General features: G+C 43.6%; 1 protein-coding gene across 2 annotated transcripts in view; it reads right to left on the reverse strand.

Annotated features, from left to right (window-relative positions):
- Window positions 1–26,488, reverse strand: part of pald1a (phosphatase domain containing paladin 1a) — a 137,290-nt gene that overhangs the window by 107,803 nt on the left and 2,999 nt on the right. Inside the window, exons 2-3 of one of the 2 annotated variants that reach the window (XM_079493079.1) lie at window positions 18,482–18,545; window positions 2,546–2,752 (exon numbers count right to left, since the gene is read on the reverse strand). In XM_079493079.1, the coding sequence (XP_079349205.1) occupies window positions 2,546–2,739 (194 nt within the window). In that variant the 5' untranslated portion in view covers window positions 2,740–2,752; window positions 18,482–18,545. The remainder of the gene's footprint in view (window positions 1–2,545; window positions 2,753–18,481; window positions 18,546–26,488) is intronic. The other variant, XM_079493080.1, reaches the window with a different exon arrangement.

Consider the following 26,488-nt stretch of genomic DNA (forward strand, 5'->3'; position numbering starts at 1 on the left):
CTCCCCGGGACAAGACGCACAAAAATATATCATTCTTGGGTCTCCCCGGGACCCAGACGCACAAAAATATATCATTCTTGGGTCTCCCCGGGAGCCAGACGCACAAAAATATATCATTCTTGGGTCTCCCGGGACCCAGACGCACAAAAATATATCATTCTTGGGTCTCCCCGGGGCCCAGACGCACAAAAATACATCATTCTTGGGTCTCCCCGGGACCCAGACGCACAAAAATACATCATTCTTGGGTCTCCCCGGGGCCCAGACGCACAAAAATACATAATTCTTGGGTCTCCCCGGGACAAGACGCACAAAAATATATCATTCTTGGGTCTCCCCGGGACAAGACGCACAAAAATACATCATTCTTGGGTCTCACCGGGAAAAGACGCACAAAAATACATCATTCTTGGGTCTCCCCGGGACCCAGACGCACAAAAATACATCATTCTTAATTTCTTGGGATTCCCCGGGACCCAGACGTACAAAACTACATCATGAATTACGTCGCTGTTGGGCAGAAACCTCCATGTCTATCTCCATATATTTTTGTGTTTTTTGTAAATTAATGCCCTACTTGATCATACTACAGCATACACAGAAGTATCAAGAATACTTTTGCTATTTCCGAATTTGGGGACCCCCCCAAAATAATCATATTTGAACTGAAGACCCCCCCAAAAAAAATCACATTTGAACTGGGGACCCCCCACCCTGACAAGCACTTGGAATGTAGCAGTTGAGGCATTACATTTAGATTTTGTAAATATTGTAAAGAAATAGCCGCTATTTTCACAATGTTTGCCTCTTTCTTTTTTTTTCTTAGATTATGATAAATGACAATTTGGCCAATGTTTGACCAGTTTTGACTACTTTTGATGCAGTAATGTATTTTATTCATTTCATTTCTTAGGTATTATAGATCAGCAATTTTTGCTCATTGTTAATGGACTTTTTTTTTTAGATTTTCTAAAATAATCCTAAAAATGTTTTGTAGGAAACTATATTTGGGGAAACACTGTCCATTCCAGCACGGTGAGCACGCTTCACTAAAAACTATTTCCAATTCATTATTATAATGATGTCATGCGGCAAAATCTGCAGATCTACGACAAGCTCAAAATGTGTTCGGTTTGGCCAACATCATATTATTCATCTTCTTTGTTACCTCGGATCGGTATCAGCATGCAGCTGATTTGTAATCACTTCCCAATCTTATGGTAGTTAGTCAACTAAAACTAGACTAAAACGAAAACAGGTGACTAAAATATGAATGTTATTCAAAAGACTATGACTAACCTAAAAATCAAAATTTGCTGTCAAAATGAAAACGTGCTGCATGGAGCCTGACACGCGATGTGACACCTGATGACGACATGCCATGACATGTCCTCACCAGAGACAGACTCCCAGATTGAGAGAGACTCCCAGATTGAGAGAGACTCCCAGATTGAAAGTGGTCTGATCTCTCTGATCTAATCAATTATCAGATCCTATTTGCCAGGAACTGATCCTCCATCTCCTGAATCCTCGTTTGACAAATGAGATGATAACGGGGGCAAACAGCTCAGATAGGCGGTGAGGTGGCATGTAGGTGGGTGGGTGTCATCACCATCGCAGTGATCAAAGAGGATTATAACACCCAATTGTGAGAACGTGGATTCGGGGGCGTGGTAGCACTGGCGGGGGTGGGGGGGACTTACTAGACCTGTCACAATTATTACGTGATCGTCTAATCGTAAGGACTTGGGACGATCTCAATTATTTTGTCATGATCGTCATAATCGTTTCCATGTTTTAAAAAAATGTAATACATGAAAAAAAAATGAAATAGCAGATCTACAAGCTCACAATGTGTCACTTTGTGATTTTAGTGTGTCACCAAAGTGGTGTATTTGAGGCCTTTTGAGTCAAAGGCTTTCAGCTTTCAGGAAGAAACCAAAAATACATAGGGAAGACATATTTAAATATTATAACCATGGCCGGGGTCTATTAGAGAGTAATGTTAACTCCATTGACACATTAAAAACAGAACAAGTACAAAACAATGGCACTCCATCTTTAAGTATAATTTTGTGTGTGTGTGTGTGTGTGTGTGTGTGTGTGTGTGTGTGTGTGTGTGTGTGTGTGTGTGTGTGTGTGTGTGTGTGTGTGTGTGTGTGTGTGTGTGTGTGTGTGTGTGTGTGTGTGTGTGTGTGTACACGTCTGTCTCCAAAAAATCTGTGATTAAGGAAATAGCACAGTGCAAAGACTCTTGTTTACTGAGGAAGGGAGGGAGGGACCTGGCACCTAGTGGTGTGAAGTAACGAAGTACATGTACTCAAAAAGTAGGCTATTGTAAATACTGTAAATAAACATGTGAAGAAGGACATTCAATGAGTGCTGGCATTCCTTGAGCCTTGCACCTACAATAATTCACCCTTCTAAGGTTTTCGGGGTCCGTATGCTTTTCCGACCAGTCATTGGTCCGACATGTGGAAAACCCGGCGCAAAACGAATTAAATGTGCTATACAAATAACGATTAGATTGTTTGATTGGACTCACGTGATGACCACGGGCGCCACCTTGTTGGTGATGATGGACTTGGCCTTGTGGTTGTTGTGGATGCTGACCGTCTGGAAGGAGGAGCTGAGGGACTGCCGGCTGTCCGCCATCCCGTTGCCATGGACACTCTCAACGGGCGCCGGTGCCGGGGAGACCACGGGGGGCGGCGGCGCGGCACTGGCGGTCGTACCCATGCTCCACAAGCTGCTGTAGGGAGAACCAAACAAACCAACAACGTGGATTATTATTATTATTCTCCCATTTTGACCTGAGATCAGATTCTAAAAATGTCTTCTACATCCTGACAGTTTTCTGAAAAAGCTGTTTCTATGTCAGTCGTTCTTCGATTTTTCAAAAATAGCAGACCTACAAGCTCATAGCGTACCACTCGGTGGCGTGCTATGAGCTTGTAGATCTGCTATTTTTCAATAGCTAAAGCATAACATAATGCTAACACCAAAAGGGGTTCCCGCCCAAAATGGGTTATATTAGCGATGTCCCGATCACGTTTTTTTTTGCTCCCATTCCGATCATTTGAGTTTGAGTATCTGCCGATACACATCCGATATATTATTTTTATAGAACACTTATGCCATATCACAATAGTACAAAATCTCAAATCACAGACAATATCCAGTCTAATATCATGATATGGATAAAATAGACACTAGGGATGTCCCGAACACGTTTATTTTTCTCCCGATCCGATTCCGATTATTTGAAAATGACTTGATCGGTTTCCGATTCCTGATCACGTGATTGGATTGGGACAAGCCTAATTAGTATCATTGGTGAGAAAAGTACCTCATTTTGTTACTTAAAGCAATACTGATTGTATGTTGTCACTTCGGTAGGATTGCTCTCCTATAAGTAAAAGTCCAGGAGCATTCCAAATTTACTAAGTATTCAAGTATTCAAAATATATAATATCAAAATATACTTAAAAGTACAATATTTTCCTCTGAGGTGTAGTGGAGTAGAATTAAAAGTACAGAAAATTGGAAATACGAGTAAAGTAAAAGAAATTGTACTTAACAGGAAGTACAGTATTCGAGTAAATGTACTTGTTACTTTACACCACTGATTGTTAGCTAGATAAAATCTCTCGACTGGGAATGTTTGCATGACCAACAACAACAACAAGTCCTAATGTGTGATTTATTTGTGAAACAGTGTGAATGTACTCGAGACGCCACAACACTGTATCCTGACCTAAACAATCAACCCATTAATAAAGCTATATTTACATAGCACCTTTCCAAATTGTGTTACAAAGTGCTTTACACGTGACATAATACAGGAACACAAACAACAGAACAAGAAGCAACAGGAAACATTGCAATGGTCAGCAAAATACAATTAAAAAAAGATTAATAAGAGTTAGCGCTGAAGGCTAATCTAGAAAAGTGCATTTTCAGCAGGGATTTAAAAGAGGAGCCAGATTCAGTGAGCTTGATCTCCAAGGGCAGTGCATTCCAAAGTTTTAACTTGGAGCTATAGTGCTCTGTTGGTCTTTTAAACCCCATTTAGGCCTGAGGACGATTTTACAATTGCCTTCTAAATCCTGACAGTTTTCTGAAAAACCTATGTTTCTATGTCAGTCGTTCTCAAACAATTTCCAATTGGCCGCCGACCCCCATCTGAAAATGTGTTTTTCCAGGGACCTCCCAAAAGCAAATATTTGAGTTAAAAATGTTCGCTCTGAAATAATATTCAAAGATTTGTGCCACATTTTCACGATTTTTCAAAAATAGCAGACCTACAAGCTCATAGCGCGGCACTCGGAATGGGTTAAATTACAGACTCCATATATCCGAAACCGTTGGGGTTTTATGGGAGACGCTTCTGAACATAATTTGCTTGTTTGACCACTTCAAACGTTTTAATCTTAATATAATAACCAAAAATAGCTGAGCACAGGAAGCAAACACACTTTAACACGCGCACTTCTATTAAATGAGCTTCTATTAGATGCAAAAATGTTCTATTAAGTTATGTTGTTATATAATGCCACGTGAAACAAAGACTGCCTGGGTGCAGTACTAAGTTCCGACCAGTCATTGGTCCGACAACAACAACCTACCTCAAGCCCTAACCTAACCATAACCGCAAGCACGGAGCAGCGCATGTTCGCCAACCTTAACTCATGTTCGCCAACCTTAACTCATGTTCGCCAACCTTAACGCATGTTCGCCAACCTTAATCCGGTTGTTTTCCACATGTCGGACCAATGACTGGTCGGAAAAGCGTACGGACCCCGAAAACCTGCAACACTCCAATTTAGAAGGGTAAATTCCTGTAGGTGCAAGACTCAAGGAATGCCAGCACTCATTGAATGTCCTTTTTCACATGTTTATTTACAGTATTGACAGTAGCCTACTTTTTGAGTACATGTACTTAGTTACTTCACACCACTAGGTGTATGCCAGGTCCCTCCCTCCCTTCCTCAGTAAACAGAGTCTTTGCACTGTGCTATTCCTTAATCACTCTGTCTGTCTCACACACACACACACACACACACACACACACACACACACACACACACACACACACACACACACACACACACACACACACACACACACACACACACACACACACACACACACACACACACACACACACACACACACACACACACACACACACACACACACACACAATCTGAATGAGGTGAAGAATGAAATTACGTTACATTGTATTAATTTGTCTTTTGTATCATGATCTGAGATAAATATTGTCCACAACCCTGATCTAAACCGGATAGATTATGAGAATGTCCCATGTGGAATGGGTCAAGAAACTGTCCATACACGTAAATAAATTATTATGTATTCATTCATTCATTTGCTTTCAGGTTGCCTGACCGGGCCAATTGCTCGTTGCAGAGGAGACGCAACTGTCTATAAACACAACACCAGATATCTGTCTAAACACCTTTTTGAGTACATGTACTTAGTTACTTCACACCACTAGGTGTATGCCAGGTCCCTCCCTCCCTTCCTCAGTAAACAAGAGTCTTTGCACTGTGCTATTCCTTAATCACACACACACACACACACACACACACACACACACACACACACACACACACACACACACACACACACACACACACACACACACACACACACACACACACACACACACACACACACACACACACACACACACACACACACACGATCTGAATGAGGTGAAGAATGAAATTACGTTACATTGTATTCATTTGTCTTTTGTATCATGATCTGAGATAAATATTGTCCACAACCCTGATCTAAACCGGATAGATTATGAGAATGTCCCATGTGGAATGGGTCAAGAAACTATCCATACACGTAAATAAATAATACATAATCATGTATTCATTAATTCATTTGCTTTCAGGTTTCCTGACCGGGCCAATTGCTTGTTTCAGAGGAGACGCAACTGTCCATAAACACAACACCAGATATCTGTCTAAACACCTGGACGTGGCAAGAGCGTTCGGTCTTCTGGTCTGTGTAAAATAACAGCACCGTTTACCTATAATGTGTTGTTTTCACTGTTGCTACACTTAACATATACTACTTTTTAAATATGTATGTGACAAATAAAGATTGATTGATTGAACATACGGTATAAAATAGTACGTGTGAAGTCATATATATTGATAGCTATGTAGGTATTTGGCAAAATAATTGAGGTATGACATTTTTTGGTCACACAGTCCCAGAAAGTAAGTGTTAAATTGAACGGCAATTCAAATTTTACAATGGACGATTTACTTTGACAAGTAGATCATGACCTGAACTTGCCTCTGAGACCTTCGTGTCAACCCCTGTCACAATACAACACAGCACTGTGTAGCCCACAACACAGGCAATACAGGCATTACATTTTGTTTGTCTCGCTTCCACAGATACATATTGTGGGAAATGTTTGCCTCTTTCTCATATTATTAATTGACAATGTAGCCAATGTTTGCTACGGGGGTGGGGGTCCCTGGAACTACATATTTTCAGATGGGGGTCCGCAGCCAAATACAGATAATTCTGGGCTCCTAGACATGAAAAATGGGGGGGGGGGGGTTTGAAAACATAGGAAACAAAAATATATAGGGACCCCAAAACTTAGGTCCCCCTGACCTGGGAAACAGTGCTCTAATGATCAAAGTTGCACACACTGTAGTGATGTCCAGCTGTGGATGCTGCCCACTCACTGTGACGCTAGCTACAGGATGAAAGAGGAGAGGAGAGGAGGGGACCCACTCACTGTGAAGCTAGCTACAGGATGAAAGAGAGGAGAGGAGAGGAGAGGACCCACTCACTGTGACGCTAGCTACAGGATGAAAGGAGAGGAGAGGAGAGGAGAGGTCCCACTCACTGTGAAGCTAGCTACAGGATGAAAGGAGAGGAGAGGAGAGGTCCCACTCACTGTGAAGCTAGCTACAGGATGAAAGAGAGGAGAGGAGAGGTCCCACTCACTGTGAAGCTAGCTACAGGATGAAAGGAGAGGAGAGGAGAGGTCCCACTCACTGTGAAGCTAGCTACAGGATGAAAGAGAGGAGAGGAGAGGTCCCACTCACTGTGAAGCTAGCTACAGGATGAAAGAGAGGAGAGGAGAGGAGAGGACCCACTCACTGTGAAGCTAGCTACAGGATGAAGGAGAGGAGAGGAGAGGTCCCACTCACTGTGAAGCTAGCTACAGGATGAAAGGAGAGGAGAGGAGAGGAGAGGAGAGGAGAGGAGAGGAGAGGAGAGGAGAGGAGAGGAGAGGAGAGGAGAGGAGAGGAGAGGAGAGGAGAGGACCCACTCACTGTGACGCTAGCTACAGGATGAAGGAGAGGAGAGGAGAGGACCCACTCACTGTGAAGCTAGCTACAGGATGAAAGAGGAGAGGAGAGGAGAGGTCCCACTCACTGTGAAGCTAGCTACAGGATGAAAGAGAGGAGAGGAGAGGTCCCACTCACTGTGAAGCTAGCTACAGGATGAAAGAGAGGAGAGGAGAGGAGAGGACCCACTCACTGTGAAGCTAGCTACAGGATGAAAGGAGAGGAGAGGAGAGGAGAGGAGAGGAGAGGAGAGGAGAGGAGAGGAGAGGAGAGGAGAGGAGAGGACCCACTCACTGTGACGCTAGCTACAGGATGAAGGAGAGGAGAGGAGAGGACCCACTCACTGTGAAGCTAGCTACAGGATGAAAGAGAGGAGAGGAGAGGAGAGGAGAGGTCCCACTCACTGTGAAGCTAGCTACAGCATGAAGGAGAGGAGAGGAGAGGAGAGGAGAGGAGAGGAGAGGAGAGGAGAGGAGAGGAGAGTGAGTCACTCCACATCTCCTCTCTTGTTGTGTCTGGCAGTGAGTGGGCTGCAGGTCAGCATGCCGGTGTTAACAAGAGAGAGAGAGGCAGAGAGCTTCTATTCCGAGAAGCTTCTCCTCTCAGAATCTAACCTAAGTCATCCAAGTGCTCGCATTTGTTACTAAGTAAAAGCATCAATACTGCAATATAGAAATACTGTTAAATACAAGTAAAAGTTCAGAATTCAATATTTACTTGGGTAAAAGTACAAAAGTATTGGTATCAAAATGTACTTGAGCAGAAGTACTCATTATGCAGATAATTATGCAGAAGTTTTAAAATGTGTAAATAATGTGAAAATGGCAGATCTACAATATTGTGAGCTTGTACTGTATTTAGTAACTAAAGTATTACAATTATTGTAGTGGAGTAAAAGTACAATATTTGCCTCTGAAATGTAGTGGAGTTGAAGTAAAAGTACTGAAAATTGGAAATACTCCAGTAAATGTGCTTAGTTACTTTACACCACTGAATCTGCATTTTCTAATCTACACCACTGCAAAACGTATAGTACCTAAACAAGTACGGAAACAATTGTAATCAAGTACAGTACTGGAGTAAAATGCACATTGTTACTTTCCAGTTTCCGTCACTGGTGTCATACATAAAAGTGACTTTGCTGTCAGGAGATATCAAAGACATAAATAACAGACAGTTAAGGTCCCTGCACACACAGTGCACACTGCTGCGTTTTTCGGATTTTTAGCAGCGTTTTTGCAGAAGAGAAAAGCAACTCAATCAATTTGCAGCGGCAACCAGAAAAGGTCTTTAGTTGTGTTATTAAAGGAACAAGAGTGGCAGCGGTGATTTAGGCAAAGAGAGAGAGAGAGAGTCAGAGAGAGAACACACTCCCTACAAGTCCACATTTCAAGAAAAGCAAGCAAAACGTTATGTTTGTTCTTCTCTGTGCCTGCAGGCCGCCCCAATTCTATTTAAGTCCGGACCGCATTGCCAAAGGCATTTCTGTTCCCTGGTGGTTTTCGCGACTCGAACAAAAAAAAAAGAGAGAGAGAGAGAAAGGAGAGAAAAAAAAAGACAAGACCGCAACAACAACTGTCCCTGACGGCCAGTGAAGTGCAGGACTATATGAGGAGGAGAGATCTTTGACGGCCAGTGGCGTGAAGCACTATAAGGAGAGATCGAGAGATCTTACGTCTTGGACGGTGAGCGCTCGGCCGCGTGCTGCCCGGACGAGCCTTTCTTCCTGTGCCGCTTGTTCTCCTCCATGGTCCGAAATCTCCGAATGGAAGTGTGTGAACTTGGCATCACCTCCCGTCCCGAAGAGAAAATCTCTTAGTTCCCCCTCCTCCGAATCTCTCCCTCTCTCTCTCTCTCTCTCTCTCTCTGTTCTCCCACCCCCGCTCTCTCTGTGGGGAAACACCCCTTGTCCAGCAGCAGAGTGTGAGAGTGCCCCCGTCCCGTGGCTTGGCAGTTGGGCACGGACAAACCCCCTCTCGGCCCGTGCAGGTCAAGCGCTCTCACACACACACCATTCCCCTGTTCCTATCGCTTATCTCACTTGGTTCTCACAAGCGACGACGGGTGCCCCAAGTGGACCCTTTACGGATCTGTAACTGCGGGGGAGTGTACAAATGGAACCAAGCGATAGCTACTGTAAAAGTCCTCAAGTATTATCCTCTTGGTTCCATTTGTACACCTCTCAAGAGTTACAGACCCATAAGGGTCTACTTGGGAGAGTCCCTGGCCTGGACCCAGAACAGTGTCCTATCTTAATACAGGCCAGGGGGAGTGATATTTCGTAGGACCTCGTGTCTCGAAGGAGGACCAGAGGGGAAACCAGAGGTACATCTGGTAGCCAGATGGCTATTTTTTTTAAGCTGGGCTTTCTTTCACGAGGAAAAGGCCACGCACTACGACAACAGTCGGCTCTCTTGTACTGTAAAAAGCACCAGAGAAGCCGACGGCTGAAACCAAAGCAGTGTGTCCTGTTGCTCTGCAACAGTCACATAAAACTAAGAGGTCCTTTATGAATGCAGATGAAATATCCTATTTATGGATGACAGCGTGATCAAACCACATCACATGGGCATCATGGCAAAATAGGCAAGAATAGGCAAACAAATGGCCGATCTACAAGTACGAGCCGATCTGCACGTTGCTTGTACGGCAGCTATTTTTCGACGAAGACATTGGTAATTTCAATCTGTATTTTAGGGGGAAAGATTACATATTTACGAGATCAGCTGGGAAATCGGAGAGGCAGGGACGGTATTGCAGTCGCTGTACCGCAGTGTTGTGGCGAACAGAGAGCTGAGCCAGAAGGCAAGCATGTCCTTTAGGGATAGGGTGAGAAGTTCAGTCACGCAAGAGAGACTCGGAGTAGAGTCGCTGCTTCTTCACCTGGAAAGGAGCCAGCTTAGGTGGTTCGGGCATCTGGTTAGGAATGGATGCCTCTCGAGCGTCTCCCTAGGGAGGTCCTCGATGCACGTCCCACTGGGAGGAGACCCCCGGGCAACTCGCTGGCCTTAGAACACCTGAGGATCCCCCAGGAGGAAGTTACTAATGTTGCTCTGGAGAGGGAAGTCTGGAGCTCTCTGGTGGAGCTGTTGCCCTCGTGACCCGGCTACGGATAAGCGGTTGAAGATGTAAACCCTGCTCTATACCACTGATTACTTTAAGTAAATGATTTTTTTCCCCTACCGTATTGACATAAATGTGTAAGGTTCTATAAAGTGCCTTGGATGGAAAACATTTTTTACAGGGGTGACCTGAGAGACATGACAAAGTTTGAGAACCACTGCTGTAAGAGGGACCATTTGGAACCCCCTCAAGGACTCCCGAGGGTCCCTGGACCCCACTTTGAGAACCATTGAATTAAAGGAGCATTCAGTGATTTGGGTGATTTGGAAAACCCCCCGGTCCGCCCCGGTTACAAGATGTGCACATCACGCGACAGGCCAACAGCACGCACACAAAGGCCCCCGCTCGATCATGATTGGCGGAAGGCCCCTCTCTATCCTGATTGGATGAAGGCTTGGCCACCTAGCCAAAAACGAAACCTACGTTTTTTTTACCCCCAGGGGTTATAGGGGACAGGGAGGAACTCCTTATATGGTCATCACACTCTATAGTAGGGAGGATTATCACAACAAAACAAAAAAATAAGTGATATTTGAATTAAGTGAAATCACTGAATATACCTTTAAGAAAACTCTCAAGGCTAGAGAAGGTTTCAGTGGATGGTTTGATCTGTTGCTAAGTAACAGCTGCAGATGACTTCCACTTCCACTATAGTTAGGCTTGACTTTACAGTATTCAAATCATGAGGTCGTCATCATAAATATACTTGTTAGCCTGAGGCTTGCAGTTAATATTATTAGTTTAAGTGGACTACATCTTGCAGATTATTTATAGTTTGTTGACAATAGCCAACAAGCTGTTTCAGATTTGTATTAAAGGGATAGTCCCGTGAGATGCAGCATCTCATTGTCAAAGGGGACCCATAAAACATAAAAGATACAGAGAAACATACAGTACAGAGATAGAGATACATACATATATACACAGACAGCGTGCTCACCGTCTTGCACCCACCCCACCAACCACATCATCAGCTGTTAAACAACAGAGGAAACGACGGGCACAGTGCAAAGGCTTTCTGCTCGAACATAACAGCTGACAAGAAGTCAACCGTTGTTAGTTCCTCCAGAGTGCACGATTTCATTTGTTTGTTTGCCAAATTGAAACGCGCTATAAAAATAACCGCAACGACGGATTCACATATAATCCTGACTCCCGAGTCCCTCATAATGACTTCCTACTATCGCCCTGCTTTGAAAGATGTCCAAGCGTGTGCTGCTGCCAACTGAACCGACAGTTCCAGCCAGCAGGAAGCATGCCAGGTTTAGGGGTCACGATCGATGCACGATAAATGATAACGACCACTCAAGTCAAACTGGATGTACTGATCGTTCAGGTGCGACGGACGTTGTGCCTGAACAATCAAAAAGGTAAGAGTGTCTTACCTTTCCAGTCCACCCGCCGCCTCCGTTCGCGAGACCAAGAAGGAGCAAAAATATATATATATAATAAATCCCCCTCTACTACATGGTCCCACAGTCAGGCATCTCTCTCCGGTCGCTAGTACCCGGGTCCATTCCAGCACGGGCCATGCAGGGGGCGGTCTGTCTGCCCCGGGCCGGGATGGGGAGCAGGCAGTCGGACAGGCGGAGGCCTAAAGTATAGAAATAGCCCTCAAAGTCATAAACATCCTCCTGGAGAGCCAATCAAAGGCAAGTCATCAGAGAGGGCCTGTTTATCCTACATGTCAAGCCAAGGGGAGGCAGCTACTGCGCCACTCATGTGGCCAATAAAACACTAACTGGGACTAACTGGGACTTCCTCTGGTTAAAGAACACAGGCTGCAGGGATGTCAATTAAAACTATGCGACCGACTCAACGCTCTGCATTAATAAAAGAACATGTTGGAGTCATCTTCTCAAACCTCATATAGCATCGCTCAACGTCAGCAAAATGCTAAACATACTAGCTACTACTATGCCACCCTGGATGTGAACCGCTTAGCTCATGGGTCTTCAACAGGGGGTCTTCAGCGTAAAACCGTAAATACCGACAAATGTTTGTGTGATAAAAAAAAGAAAGAAATTGAATTAACCACTTGAACCCTATATCATCCCTAGTCTGAGGACAACTTAAGCCAAACATAGCATTTTTGGCAAAGGTTTGGTGTAGAGGGAAAGAAGAACAGACCAAGTACAGAGTGAAAAGTCAAGTTGACAGTTCAAGTGGTTAAATGTCTGAAAGTACACATTTACAACAGGATGTTGACAGTCAGTGATGTCAAACAAGTCTATGGCCCTCATTTATCAACGCGACGTACGACGAAATCACAGCAATTTCAGGCCGACAGCCGCCGTAGGCTTTGTCCTCCACCTGTTTTTCTGTCAAAGCGGAGCAGCATTGACTGACCAGCTGACAGGCAGTCACAGGCAGCGACATATTTATTAACTCCTAAAATGTATATAAAACTAATAAATATTATACGTGTGAAAAATATATATTTTGTAAAGGCATGTCATATGAAATTGGTAGGATATTGTACAAGCAATTAAAAACAATGTTGCAAGTTAGATGCTTAAGCCATCTAACTTGCTGCCTGTGCGAGACTGCTGCGGATGGAGAGTGAAGTCTCCCAACGTGGGTACTGTAATCTACAGTAGGCCATGTCTTTCTCGACTTTCTGGAGTTATGTGCCATCTCCTCGTCTCGTCCTCGTTTAACACAATCAGTGCCGGAAGTCCTTCAAAATAGGAGCTCTGGGGTGCCGGAAAGACATGGCCGCTTTTACTCGGAAACCCACGACCCGGAAACAATGCACTAAAAAAAGTTTACTTTACATAGCTAGCTTACATTGCGATCGTTTTAATTTATACGATATATGATCCAAAAAACCACAGTGACAGACAGGACAGGAGGAGGAGATGCAGCTAGGATGTGAGTGTCAAGAGTGTGGTTGGTTATTCAACAACGTACCTGTAGGTAGTCTATGGCAATTTATTATTTAATTCAGGTTTTCGTTCACAAATATATGTTGTTGTATATTAAATGAATAAAGACTTTAATAAGTTAATATACAACCAACAACACACAGTGACAGTTGGTCTTGCAAGTTGAAGCCATCTATGAAACCTGGGAAAAAGTTCAATCTGCAACACAATTTATACAATATCTTCGGTTGGGGGCCCTGCTGCTTCATCTCTCTCTCAGCTAATGGGGGTCCTTGGCCTGAAAAAACGATGGAAGACCTGGATACGGCTCTAGCAGCTCGACTCAGTCCATCTGCATAAAGATAATGCAGAACACAGACCACCGATCGCAGCTACAGCCAAGTTCAGAGTCAGACCAAACCAAAGCACTGCTTTTTAAAAACATTATGTTCAGCCAGGATGTATGCCAACAAAACACAGATCACTCTAGTCACAATAAGACCATGCAGGGGGAAAACGGCACAGGGAAATCCTCAGCACTAATTGAACACTGGGAGTGTTCTTTTAAAAATAGGGGTAGGGGTTTATTTGGGTCCTCTTTTTTTTTTCCTCCACAAACTGAAAACACTGAAGATTTTCCTGTGTGGAATGGATCCCCCCCCCCCTCCACCCCTCCGCACCCCGTTCGATTTGCCAGCACTGCTTCCATTCAGGGGTAATCTCCCCCCCCCGCCCCCACCCCCACCCCCACCCCCCTCTCCCTATTTAAATTCAGTCAGCGTCCCAACTTTGCTGTAGCAACTTGTCCAGACAAAAGGCTCTAAATGCAGACAGGAAGGCGTGAGCGGGCAGCTGCAGGATGCATCTGTTGGTGGCCCACTTCGAAACGAGAGGAAGGATGCCGATATATACGCTCCTCAACGCATCAGGGGCTCAGAGATGGGTTCACACAGGGCCGGGTGGGGGGGGTAGGGTATATAACCTGGATACGATCAGACTTCAATATTAATTAATCGAAAAAAAGATCGAGATCTAGATTCAGACACCTATGCAATCTCATTTCTAAAGAATCGGGAAACACTGGCTGCAGGCTGTCCAATTAATTTAGTTACTCTTGTGCTTTTGCAAGAGAGAGACTTTAAGAGAGGTTTAACCCATTTAGGCCTGACCTCGAAATTTAAAACATTTCTTCTAAATCCTTCTTAAAATAAATAAATAAAAATGTTCACGATTTTTCAAAAATAGTAGACCTACAAGCTCGTAGCGCGCCACTCGGTGGCGCGCTATGAGCTTGTAGATCTGCTATTTTTCAATAGCTAAATTATAACATAATGTTATATGTTACAACACCAAAAGGGGTTCCCGCCCAAAATGGGTTTAAGTCAAGCACTCTGATGTTGTCTGTTTAAAGCCACAGTAGTTGGCTCCAGGTGCCACATTTTAAATGTAGTATAATGTTCAGCAACTATACAGACTAAAGACAATACATATTTTCATGGGAATAAAATAAGAATCGTATGAGAATCGTGGTCTCAATTCTTGTGGAAGAAAATCGAAAACCGTGCAGCACTACTTCAATATCCTCGATATCACGGTTGTTTCAAACTTTTGCCTCGATTGCGAATAATGAACGTGTGTTCTTTTCGGTGAAAATAGTTGATCTAGCAGATCTACAAGCTCACAACGCGTTGCATAGCGACACATGCGTTGTGAGCTGGTAGATCTGCTATTTTCTCTATTTTTGCACACCACCGTTGCATGACGACGAACTAGAATACAGAGTTATGTGGTTAATTAGATTATGTAGTGATTAACCACCACATAGCTCATCTACAAGATCGTAGATCTGCCATACATTTTGAAAACGTTTTGAAAAACTGTTTCAAAAAAATCTAGTCTAGAACAGCATCATGCAAAAGAAAGGTCACATAAGGGCCGACATAAATCGGCCCAAAATCTGGCTTTATCCGTAACGATCCTTTCTCCACAGAGCCCGGGGGCATGCATGGCGGGTTTCCATGGAGGCCTATCGTTCAGTCTGTTAATGCCAGCCTGTCTCGCTCACGGTCATGCCAGTACTTCTCCAAGGGAACACAACAGGGCACTCAAGGAGGAGATATTATATACTAGTAGTATCTGGTGATCTCACATTCAAGTAAAGTAAAGCTAAACTCTTCCCAGATCAACAGTCACATTGGTTTAATAAGTTCTTTCAATACCGTTGCTTTGAGTTGGGCCATCACTGAGCACGATCGGGGGGTTTGATAAAGACCATTTTTATCCACTTAAGCCCTTTGGTATGACACTGTCGAGCAGAGAAAATGGCTCACGAGAGCTTGTAGATTTACTAATTTTGCTATCTTTGAGACTTTTCGGACATTTTAGATTATTTTTCTTATATTTGTTTACAATAAGGACATGCATAAAATCTGGACGCCACAGGTTGAAAGTGGTCAAATTGACATGGAAATCCTTGACACGTCAGTCAGTGGTGCGGATGGATCACAAAAGCCGTTTTGTTGCATGCCAAGAAGATGGCTACTTAAAGGGGCATTCCACTCATTTTCAACATTTTACTATGTCATTAATATAGCTTAGAGCTAACAAAAAAAAGGTCCCCCCCATTCTGTGTTTCCTAGAACTGGAGGTCTGAAAGAAAATCAATTAACATGGTGAATCACATCTTGATGACATCATCAAGATGTGATTCACCATGTTAATGATTTTTTATCATTCTTTTTTATCATTCTTTACCAGAATGGGGGGGACTTTTTAACACCTCTAAGGTATATTAATGACATAGTAAAATGTGGTATTCCCCTTTAAGGGTGTAAAAGCACGGCACCAAACGCACAGCGGCTTTTAGGGAGACATCTCACAGATTATCTAGCGCTGCTCAAAGACCGTCCGTATGACTTATGATGTGCTATGTGATGGTATAGAATGGTGAGGTATGTGATGGGTTTAGTATAGAGAGGATTACCAAAAGGCCAAGTCAGATCACATTCATCATCACAGGATACTCTGTGCTGCCCAGCGCTGTTGAATGGGACCATGCACACGCACGTGCACACACACACACACACACACACACGAAGGATAAGCACACCTTGACAGGAAATGCTTCGTTGTGAGTGTTTGAAACTTCCTCTGTGCAGCTGTACGCGTCTGTCAGCGAAGGGGACACAGGGTTAAAGAGACGTTCCGTAACGCCACAGGACACTGCCAGTTCCCGCAGTGTTGATCACATGGAAATGAGCTCAGTACACTTCCTCCAAAGAAATCTTTGTTTTGTTTAGGTTTTTTTCTATTTGTTTTACTTTGGAGCCGCTGCATAGCCCGCGTTCATTGTGCAATTGTGTCGGCTCGCGTTTTTGATGTTGCGTGTGATGTGGAGCTTTTCCAAAAACGAAAACATCCAACAAGCCAACAATGGTCAATAAAGACACTATATATCATACTGCCAGAGAGGACAGATGGAAAAATAATGACTCTCAATCTCCTCAAAGTTCCATTCCCAATTCTATGATGTCTTCTTACTCTTGACACGTTTTTACAACCAACTGAAAAGATGTGCTTTTGAATGTGAAAGAATAGCTATTTGAAAATACCCGATCTACAAGCTGTCAAGCTCACACCACAACATCCCAATGCGACGTGTTGTGAGCCTGTAGATCGGCTATTTTCTAATAGCGAATGCCTACAGTGCAGCAGTAGTTTGCAACCGGTCAATTTGAGGGTCCTTGTTTGAGAACTCCTGCAATACAGGGTTAAAGTGATTCAACTTATTTTTATGCTATATAACTAATTTCGCTCTCATGTCGCAACATTTTAGTATAGTTCTTAGTTTTAGTCATTGTAGCTTAGTTTTTATTTCGTCTTCGTCAGTGAACAAAAGTAGCCGACATACATTTTTCGTCATAGTTTTAGTCAACGAAACCAACAGTGAACCGGCGGGGTGCATTCCTTGCCTCCGCGAAGGCTCGTCGACATCAGGCCGCTGAGCGAGAGACGGCAACATCTATTTTTAAAACGCCGTGCCTGTAATTTATTTCATTTCAAGATGGCAATTTAATCCCCTATGATTTCAAGGCTGAAGTAGTGTGGCTTTCATTTTTCTCCAGCCCAGTGTCTGACCGCAGCAGCAGCAGCATGCTGTCAGTGCCATGAGACAATCTGACAGACTCTATACATGTCATTCTGCAGCTTTGATTAGCCAGGCCGATGCCGTGTGATCCGGGCTGCAACTATCAATTATCGTCTGAGGGATTATTCCGTCGATGACGCCGTCGATTACTAATGTTTGATTTAATTAATTTATTTTTCCTCTTTTTTTTTTCTTTTTTTTTTACAATCAATGAAATTGATTCGTAAATTAACTGTTGCACCCTTGAGCTCATGTTGATTTAAATTAGTTTTTATTAGATTTTTTTTAGACAATCAATTAAATTGATTAGTTCAATTAACTGTTGCGCCCCGCCTTGAGCTCATGTTGATTTCTAATAGCATTTCACTTTAGTCTTGTCATGTGTCATTCAGAGTGAGTGATATGGGACGTCAACATGTTTACAGCAAAAAATAAAACAAACACACAAAAACACACAAGCGTCACTCTCCCATTTGGAGAACTTTGCATTTTCAGTTGCAAGTTGGGAATACTTGGATTATCCGTCTTGCATGTTGGCCACACAGCACAGAGACAGGCATGCCAAGCCATGTTAAATGTAAACTATTTACTGTAGCTATACAGAGCTCAGAAACTCTCAGACGCATCCACCCACACATCCATATTAGAAGAACACATCCAAAGTATGTGCTTTAATGTTGACATGTCTCTACTTAGACTAGGCTGCTGCTGCTGCTGCTGCTGCTGCACAAAGATATGTTGTGGTTTGAATATATTTTGTGGTCTAGCGCAATGTTTACGCTCCGTCTTAACGGGCAGCCAGTGATACCACCACAGACATCTTGCTGCTCATCCTGATAGGTGCCGGTGTTTTAAAATAACAAGACAATTCATAACATGATGTGTGCTCAATATCCCTCAGAGCTTGTTAATATCCTTCAAAGGGGATACGATACGGATTGCACGTTAAGCAGCAAAGAAGTGCCCAAATCCTACAAAGTACTCACTGCGACAGTCGGTACCTGACTCTCAGCTGTTCTGCTGCACACCATCCAAGAAGAGCTCCAGTCTCTGATGAACACACACACACACACACACACACAGGGGGAAAAAAACCCAAAGAAAATATGGTGGGTTGAAAAAAATCAGAGCACGGCAGCTCTCCAGCACAGTGGCAGCGGCTAGCGGTCTTCAGTCAGACATCCTTCCAGCTTCTCCCTAATCTGTGAGGCTGTGTCTGTCTGCCTGTCTGCCTGCCTGTCTGTCCGCGCCCGGTGTCTCCGCTACGGCAGGCTAGCGGTCTCGCATCATTAACGCGTCCTTATAAAGCGTGGAATGAATTACTCAATGAAAAGTGCCTTTCAGCGAGGAACGGCACGCAGTGAAACCCAGCAGGGGAGACAGAGAGAGAGAGAGAGAGAGAGAGAGAGGGAGGGAGAGAGAGGGAAGGAAGCAGAGCAGCACTTTAAAAATCAGGCACAGATCGGAGATGGCGTGGTCCGCATGCACCAAGCGTGCGTGTGTGTATTATTAGTATTATACTACTTGTGAGGGCCCAGATGTCCTTTGGGGTTTAAGTTATGTCTGTTTCACGCCGTTGTCACATGGTTTTACGGTTAAAAATGGCAAAGAAATGTAAAAATGGCATTCCAAGTGTGCACATGCATGCTTGTTTCAGTGTCACTAGTGTGGTTTTGTGTGTGTGTGTGGAAGAGGATGTGGACCCGGTGAGTCTTACTCATCAACGAGTTCCCTCTCACTATCAGACACACACACACACACACACACACACACACACACACACACACACACACACACACACACACACACACACACACACACACACACACACACACACACACACACACACACACACACACACACACACACACACACACACACACACACACACACACACAGCCAAGTGCCAACCGTCTCAAAACACTGTGGGCTAATTTAAGCTTATTGGAGAATAAACCAAAGCAGCCCACATTACATACAGTACATACAGTACATACCACGCAGAGCTAAAAAACAACACTTCTCAAAACATTTCCATGCCAAGGAAGGACCCCCAAATTGTTATTTATTTGGCCGTGGACCCAGACATTTTTTCTAAAAAATGTAAAACACTCTTGAAAATAGTAGATCTGCACGCACACATAGTGCTGCACTATTAATCGAAAAAAGGTTGAGATCAAGATTCAGACACCTGGGCAATCCTCATTTTTACATTTGTATTTGAATGTAATGTTCAGCAACTACAGACTAAAGACAGAAAATATTGTCATGGAAAAAATGAGAATCGTGTGAGAATCGTGATCTCAATTCTTGTGGAGGAAAATCACAATAGGCTACAGTAAACAATCAAGTTATGTAAATACTATATTTTATTTTAACAATACAAGGTTTATTTTAACATTAGAGGTAGCTCTCTTCATAGTTGTTCTTCTATTGGGAGGACACCTCATTACTGGAGGTTCCACTTTCACACATCCATTAGCATACTATCAGTATCAGCGTGAGATGAGTGTTGAATGACTGGCAACCATTAAACAACGACGTTCTGAAAACACAATAAACCAACCAGTGATGGTATTGTTGACAATTGGCAGGCAATGTATATTGATGTGTGCACTGTGCACACTGTGTGCCAAAAACAGCTGATCCACACACAAGCTCACGGCGCATCGCATCCCAAGCGTTGTGAAGCATGCATGCAACATTCGAGGCGCGACACCGCCGTACGACGGAGCATTGCCGCATAGTGTTGCTCGGGCAGAACTTTATTGACGACTCGCGAAGCGGGTTGTGGCGGGTTATGGCGTCGTCATGATTGCCATGTTTAGATTGTTTACCGACTGAACATACCGGTCAGAAAGCTGGGGAAGGCACGGCAAAACTTTGCAGAGAAGGACGGTGCTGTAGTAGCAGCCATGGAAACGCGACAGCCCACTCCTCGAGAAACATTTGCGGACGTCGTTCTGACTTATTTACTTTTTCTATCGTCACTTTTTCCTCTCTGTGACTGTGTCTGTGTGACTGTGTGTTTTTTACCTTTTCCCCAGGCTGCTTGCCTGTTTTGGGGGGATCATGAGCCGGGAGCTCTCTCATAGCTTCACGCGTGCTAGTAGAGCTACACGCTACAGTGTGTGTGGTGGTGGTGGTGGTGGTGGCGGCGGGGGGGTTGCTTGGGAGAGAGATAGAAAGCAGGGGAAGATGCGGAGGCGGCGCGCAATGATCACGCTCAAGACATATATATCTCATGTTGTGTAAATGTTTATATAGCCAACTAAACTAAGACGTTCACTCAAAATGCACACTTGCCCGATCGGGCAAGCCGGTAGCAACCTTCACCTGCCCGACCATTTTTTTTACTTGCCCCGGCCCCCTGGCAAGCGGGCAACCGTTAGTGTCAACCCCTGTGCTAAGGTACCTCATAGACAGACAGACAGACAGACAGACAGACAGACAGACAGACAGACAGACAGACAGACAGACAGACAGACAGACAGACAGACAGACAGATATGCCTCTTAACAGCGCTGCCTGGCTGTCAGCCGCCTCCTTGTTCTTTTGCCATCTGGTTCGAAAGCAGGCCTCCCTGACTAACCAAGACGTGAATCGTACGACTTTGACTTTGCCCAACAACAACAGCTATGGGGGGATAGCTGTTGTTGTTGCATTTGACCCATCTCTTGGAGCCATGAGCATTGGGTCTTTGGTATGACCCGGCCGGGGATCGAACCCCCGACCTCCCAGTTTCAGGGCGGACACTCTAACCACAAGGCCACCGGAATGGAGGAGCAGCATCGCCCGGTGGTAGCATCAGCATTAGTTTAGCTTGTTTTCATGTTTTATAGGGTCCAAACCAAGGGGCCAGTGAGGCTATTCAACGTTGAGGCGCTCAGCCCTAGTGGTAGGAGGAGGGACTACAGGCCGACCCGTGGATTCATGACCGGGAAACCCCGTGCAGCTGGGCTTTAACATTGAGCGCTCGGTTGCACTTCCGCATTTGACCACCAAAATTTGGTGGTCAAATGCGGAAGTAGACGTTCTGAGACGGTACTTCCGGCAGTCTTCCGGGTGCTTCAAAACGCCACGGAGCAACTTCCACTGACATGAATAGCTGGGGGGGCGGAGCTTCGCGCCAGTTCAGTCTCTATCCTTTTATATACTCTATGGTCCAAACCTCCTAGTTTGTCTCATTTTGAGCAGAAAAAGGACGAATAAGCATGCGCACGTGCACGTCTGATCCGTATCTAGGCTGTCTAACATGTGAGTAAAAAAAAAAAAGAAATAAATATTTTAAAATATTATTTTGAATTACTGGATTAAATTAAAGAAAGACTAGTTCCCTCGTTCTGGCAGAGGCGGGTTGTGGAGAGAAAAACGACCCGTGAACCCCGGTCACCACTTTGAGCACTGCTGATCTAAACAACATCAGGGCATTTGAGGAGACGAGCTTCAAGGCAAGACAACTGTATGCGGGTGACATTGATGCGTAAGCCTAATTCACTACGATGTCCTAATTACTTCATTCATTAGCAGTTAACACGTGCCACGTCAGAGGACAAATAGACTTACAGCTGGGCAAATACTTCAGACTTAAGTTATATAGAGGCCTGACTGCATACTCCACCTCTCTGGCAGTTCACAGGCCGACTCATCTATAAGCCAACAGATCTATAAGCCAACAGATCTATAAGCCAACAGATCCTGTATTGACTTGTATAGTAGAGCAGTCGGGACAAGAAGAACGCACCATACATTGTGGAATTTCACAATGTATGTTAACCGCATTAACCACTTAAGGGATAGTTCACTACCCCAAAAACGTACTTTTTTCCCAACGATTACGATTACTCACCCGGGCCCCATGCATGGAGACTTGAATTCATATATATCTACATCTATATATCTTTTTGTTTTTGTCCCAGTGGTTCCCTATTGGAGACACAAAGAGTCTCTCCTTTGTGTCTCCATAGGGAACCGCTGCTTAAAGCAAACAACAAAAAGTCCATACACTTGGCTGGCACATCACGGGGGGGCGTCACGGGGGGGCATGAATAAGACAAACATAAAAAGTCGCACCATCCAGGTGCATGCCACATATACTGTACAGTAGGCTCTGGCCTGAGAGAGCGTTGCGTGTTCGAGTCCCGTTCATGACTTTTCCCGTTCATGTCTTTCCCCGTCTCTCCCTCGCTTTTTCCTGTCCGTCTTCACTTGAAACTATCAATAAAAGGCAGAAAAGCCAATAAAAAAGTCCATAGACTTGGCTGCCACAGGCTCATGGCGGCATAAGTAGGCCTGTCACAAGTATTACATAATCGCCTAATCACAATCATTTGAGATAATCACAATTATTTTTCGATAATCATCATCAATCGTTTCCATGTTGAGAAATGTCCATCATTTTCTAACATTTCACAAAAATAGCTCACTCACAACATGTGTGACATGTTATTAGCTTGGACACAACTTTTTATGCTAATTTGTACATTAACAGAAAATATTATTAATGTGTCAGTGATTTCTGATCTCATTGTATATACTGCCCTGCAATTTGTGATTACGAAGCCTAAAAGGCAAACAGAAATACAAATTGTTGTAACACTCCAATGTTCAATGCAAAACACACAATTAAATCGTTAATCGCGTTTATTTGTGTGACAACAATTAGTCGTCTACTTAAAATGTGTAATCGTGACAGCCGTAGGCATAAAGTGGCTGACTTGTATGGCATTATCTTTACTCTTTCTGTTAAAAATCAAAACTTATGTTTACTCAACAATCTGTCTCCTTTGCTAAAGTGCTGGCAGTTTGCACTGATATGGACATAAAATCTACATCAGCCACACCTGTTCCTTCCTTCCTTCATGCAAACACAAACGGCACACACAGTCAGACCAAGATTCTGATGAAGTTCTTGCAACACCATGAATGTGAAATGTGCACGTTATCATCTGGAGCATGCACGCCTGCGGAACATGAATGAACTGAAGCAACCACATGAGCCAACATTCATAAGTGGGAAGTGGTTTTCTCTGTGGTAATCTATTTCAGTGGTTCTCACACATTTTCATGTCAAGGACCTGCAGAACCCCATTTGAAAAAGGCCCAGGATGTATCAATATTTGTCATTTTTTTTTGAAAATAGCATATCTACAAGCTTTTGTAGATTTAATAGAGCTTTAAGTGTTATTTAAAACTGTTCCTGGCTTTGCTGGGGATACCGTGGAACCCCCTAAAGGACCCCTGGGAGTCCCCAGAACTCAAATTTGAACTCACAGCATGAGCATGTCAGCACGTTTTTCGTAGAATATTCTCCACAGAATAGCGACGCTAGGGTACAGGTGACGGGGAAACGGGAGGTCCCCGGTTCGAGCCCGGGCCCGGTCTATGTGTCCCAAGTGTCCCTGAGCAAGACCCCTTACACTCTCACTTGCTGTCTTGCTCCTAATATTTTGGATGGGTAAATGCAGAAAACAAATTTAACGTACACGCAAATATGAAGTGACAAAAACACCCCAAAGGAGTGAGGACCAAATGATAAGCAGAGCATAAAGTGGTGAAGAGGATGAAGCATAATGTGTACTGTTCTGTGTTACAGATTGGAAATAACATCCTCTCTGTCGCCTGGTCCAATGCTCAAAACAATGACTGAATGAGTTTAAAGAGTAATGTCATGTCACCTCATCTCACTTGGGTCCCATTTAAAAATTCTGTCTTACTACCTAAAAGAGAAAGGTGAAATTGAATATACACGGCAAAATCCTGAGTGTCTGGCTTCTTTCAAAATCAGGAGACCACAACAAGGGGACGTAAGCTACATTTTCCCATAGAACGGAGGTGACATTCACTGCCAACATTCCTTTTTTCTTCTCCTTTGTCCCATTTTTTCCTTTGCACATATAGGGCTATATCTTGCACCACCCTTATCCCTAAACTTATTTGCCATTTTTTACCATTTAAAAAAACCTTTTAAAATAGTTCAAATAGCTGATCTACAAGCTCACGTGTAGATGTAGATCGGCTAGTTGAACTATTTTAAAATGATTTTCAAAATAGTAAAAAAATGGCAAATAAGTTTAGGGATAAGGGATAAGGGTGGCGCAAGATGGAGCCCTATAGTGTTTTACATTTGTCGATATGCATTTCTGTGTTATTTCTATGCTATGTTGATTAACTGAATATAGGACCACAATGGAAACAAGTCCCCAGGACTTATTTGTGTTATCCTATAAATGTCTGACTGGACCTCGAGCGGTTTACATTTCTGACTAATAAAGTAAAGTATTCAATCAAGAAATCAAAAGTTTTAACCACTTAAAAACGTAGTATTAACCACTTAAACGGTAAACCTCATATACTTCATTGATTGCGGTCCCCTAGGGTCAATCAACTGGTTTTGGGGACCACCAGGTGTCCAAATGGACCGTTACAGGTCTTTAACTCTGAGAGTAAACAATGTGTCACAACTGTATAAAAGTGTGATTGTGTTGTGTGCGTGTGCGTGTGTGTGTGTGTGTGTGTGTGTGTGTGTGTGTGTGTGTGTGTGTGTGTGAGAGAGAGAGGGAGAGGGGGGAGGTGTTCACACTTCACAGCTGCTGCATCAGTGACGGAGGTAGGACGGATATTTTCTCTCTAAAGCCAGACATTTCAAGGCTCTCAGATAAGAATGAATGAACCGCATTCATCAGTAAAAGTGTGGGATTAAAGCAGCAATTCTAAAGCTTCTTCATTTCAAGGACTCGTTTGATATGCAATAATAATAATAAAATAGGCCTCGGACCTCCATTTGATGCTATGCTGTTCAGCTGTTGTTCTTCCATCTCTGAGACCCCAGTTTGCGCTGGCATTCTTTTTACAGTTTTTTACTTTTGCACACTCTCAGAGTTAGGGTTCATTTGGAGCCATGGTGCCTGCCCAGACCCAATGAGGAGAAACAAGTGGTTTGAAGCATTGACATACAATGTAGGCATTTAACGGACACTCTTAATCCAGAGCTATTTACAGTAAGCAAGACATGGTAGCTAATACATCAAATTAATATTAGTCATCAAGGATCATAAGTAAGCTAAGAACCTAACATCTAATCTATGAAACTATAAAGTATACACTATAGTATGGAGTGCTATGTCTACATAATATGCTATTTAAATGACATAATTTAGCCTTTGTATACGCCTGCAGAGTCATCGAGGTTGAGAAACAAGTGGATTGAAGCATTATTTGACATACCAACTTGGGGTCACAACAATCTGAATTTGAATTCAATCCAGTTCTAAAGTGATAACGTAAGGAAGAACGTGACACCTTGTGGTAAAAATGACCCATTGCAGCCCATAAAGGCTATAAAGACTAGTGGTTCCCAAAGGACCCCCAAATTGACACTAATTAGCCCCGCGGACCCCCATTTTAAAAGACATGCCAGGGACCGATAAGAGACGATTTTTACATCTCTAGCAGTGATTCTCAACCCGTTTAATTTCAAGGACCCCCGTCACGCCCAGTTTGACATGAATTAGGCAACAGACCCCCAATAATGTCATTTCTCTATCTCTGGGACCCCCAATTTATATTGTAAAATCGATGTTAATTTAACTCTGAGTGTGTACAATGGAATTTGTTACAGACCCATAAGGGTCCATTTGGCTCCAAACTATCATTTAGCTGGGGACCTCCTGGAACTCTCTCAAGGACCCCTAGGGGTCCCCGGACCCCACTTTGGGAACCACTGCCCTAAAGGAGTTAATGTCCATTCAAAAGTTTACACTTCCTATGAATACTACTGATGAATGATGTGGCAAAACCTTCAACAATACTGCAAGACGTTTGACATCTTTCAAACGGTAACAGGTCAAGTGGGTCAATATAAATACATCTACACAACTGAGGAACACATACCGTATGCAAATTGAGTAATTAAGTAAAGTACACGATGTGAACATGCAAGCTACATCAGTAAAACGCCTGAGGGCCACGCATCCGCCTGGGTGACAGCAGAC

The sequence above is a fragment of the Electrona antarctica genome (genome assembly GCF_951216825.1).
Source record: "Electrona antarctica genome assembly, chromosome: 22".
In the NCBI taxonomy this organism is placed as follows: Eukaryota; Metazoa; Chordata; class Actinopteri; order Myctophiformes; family Myctophidae; genus Electrona; species Electrona antarctica.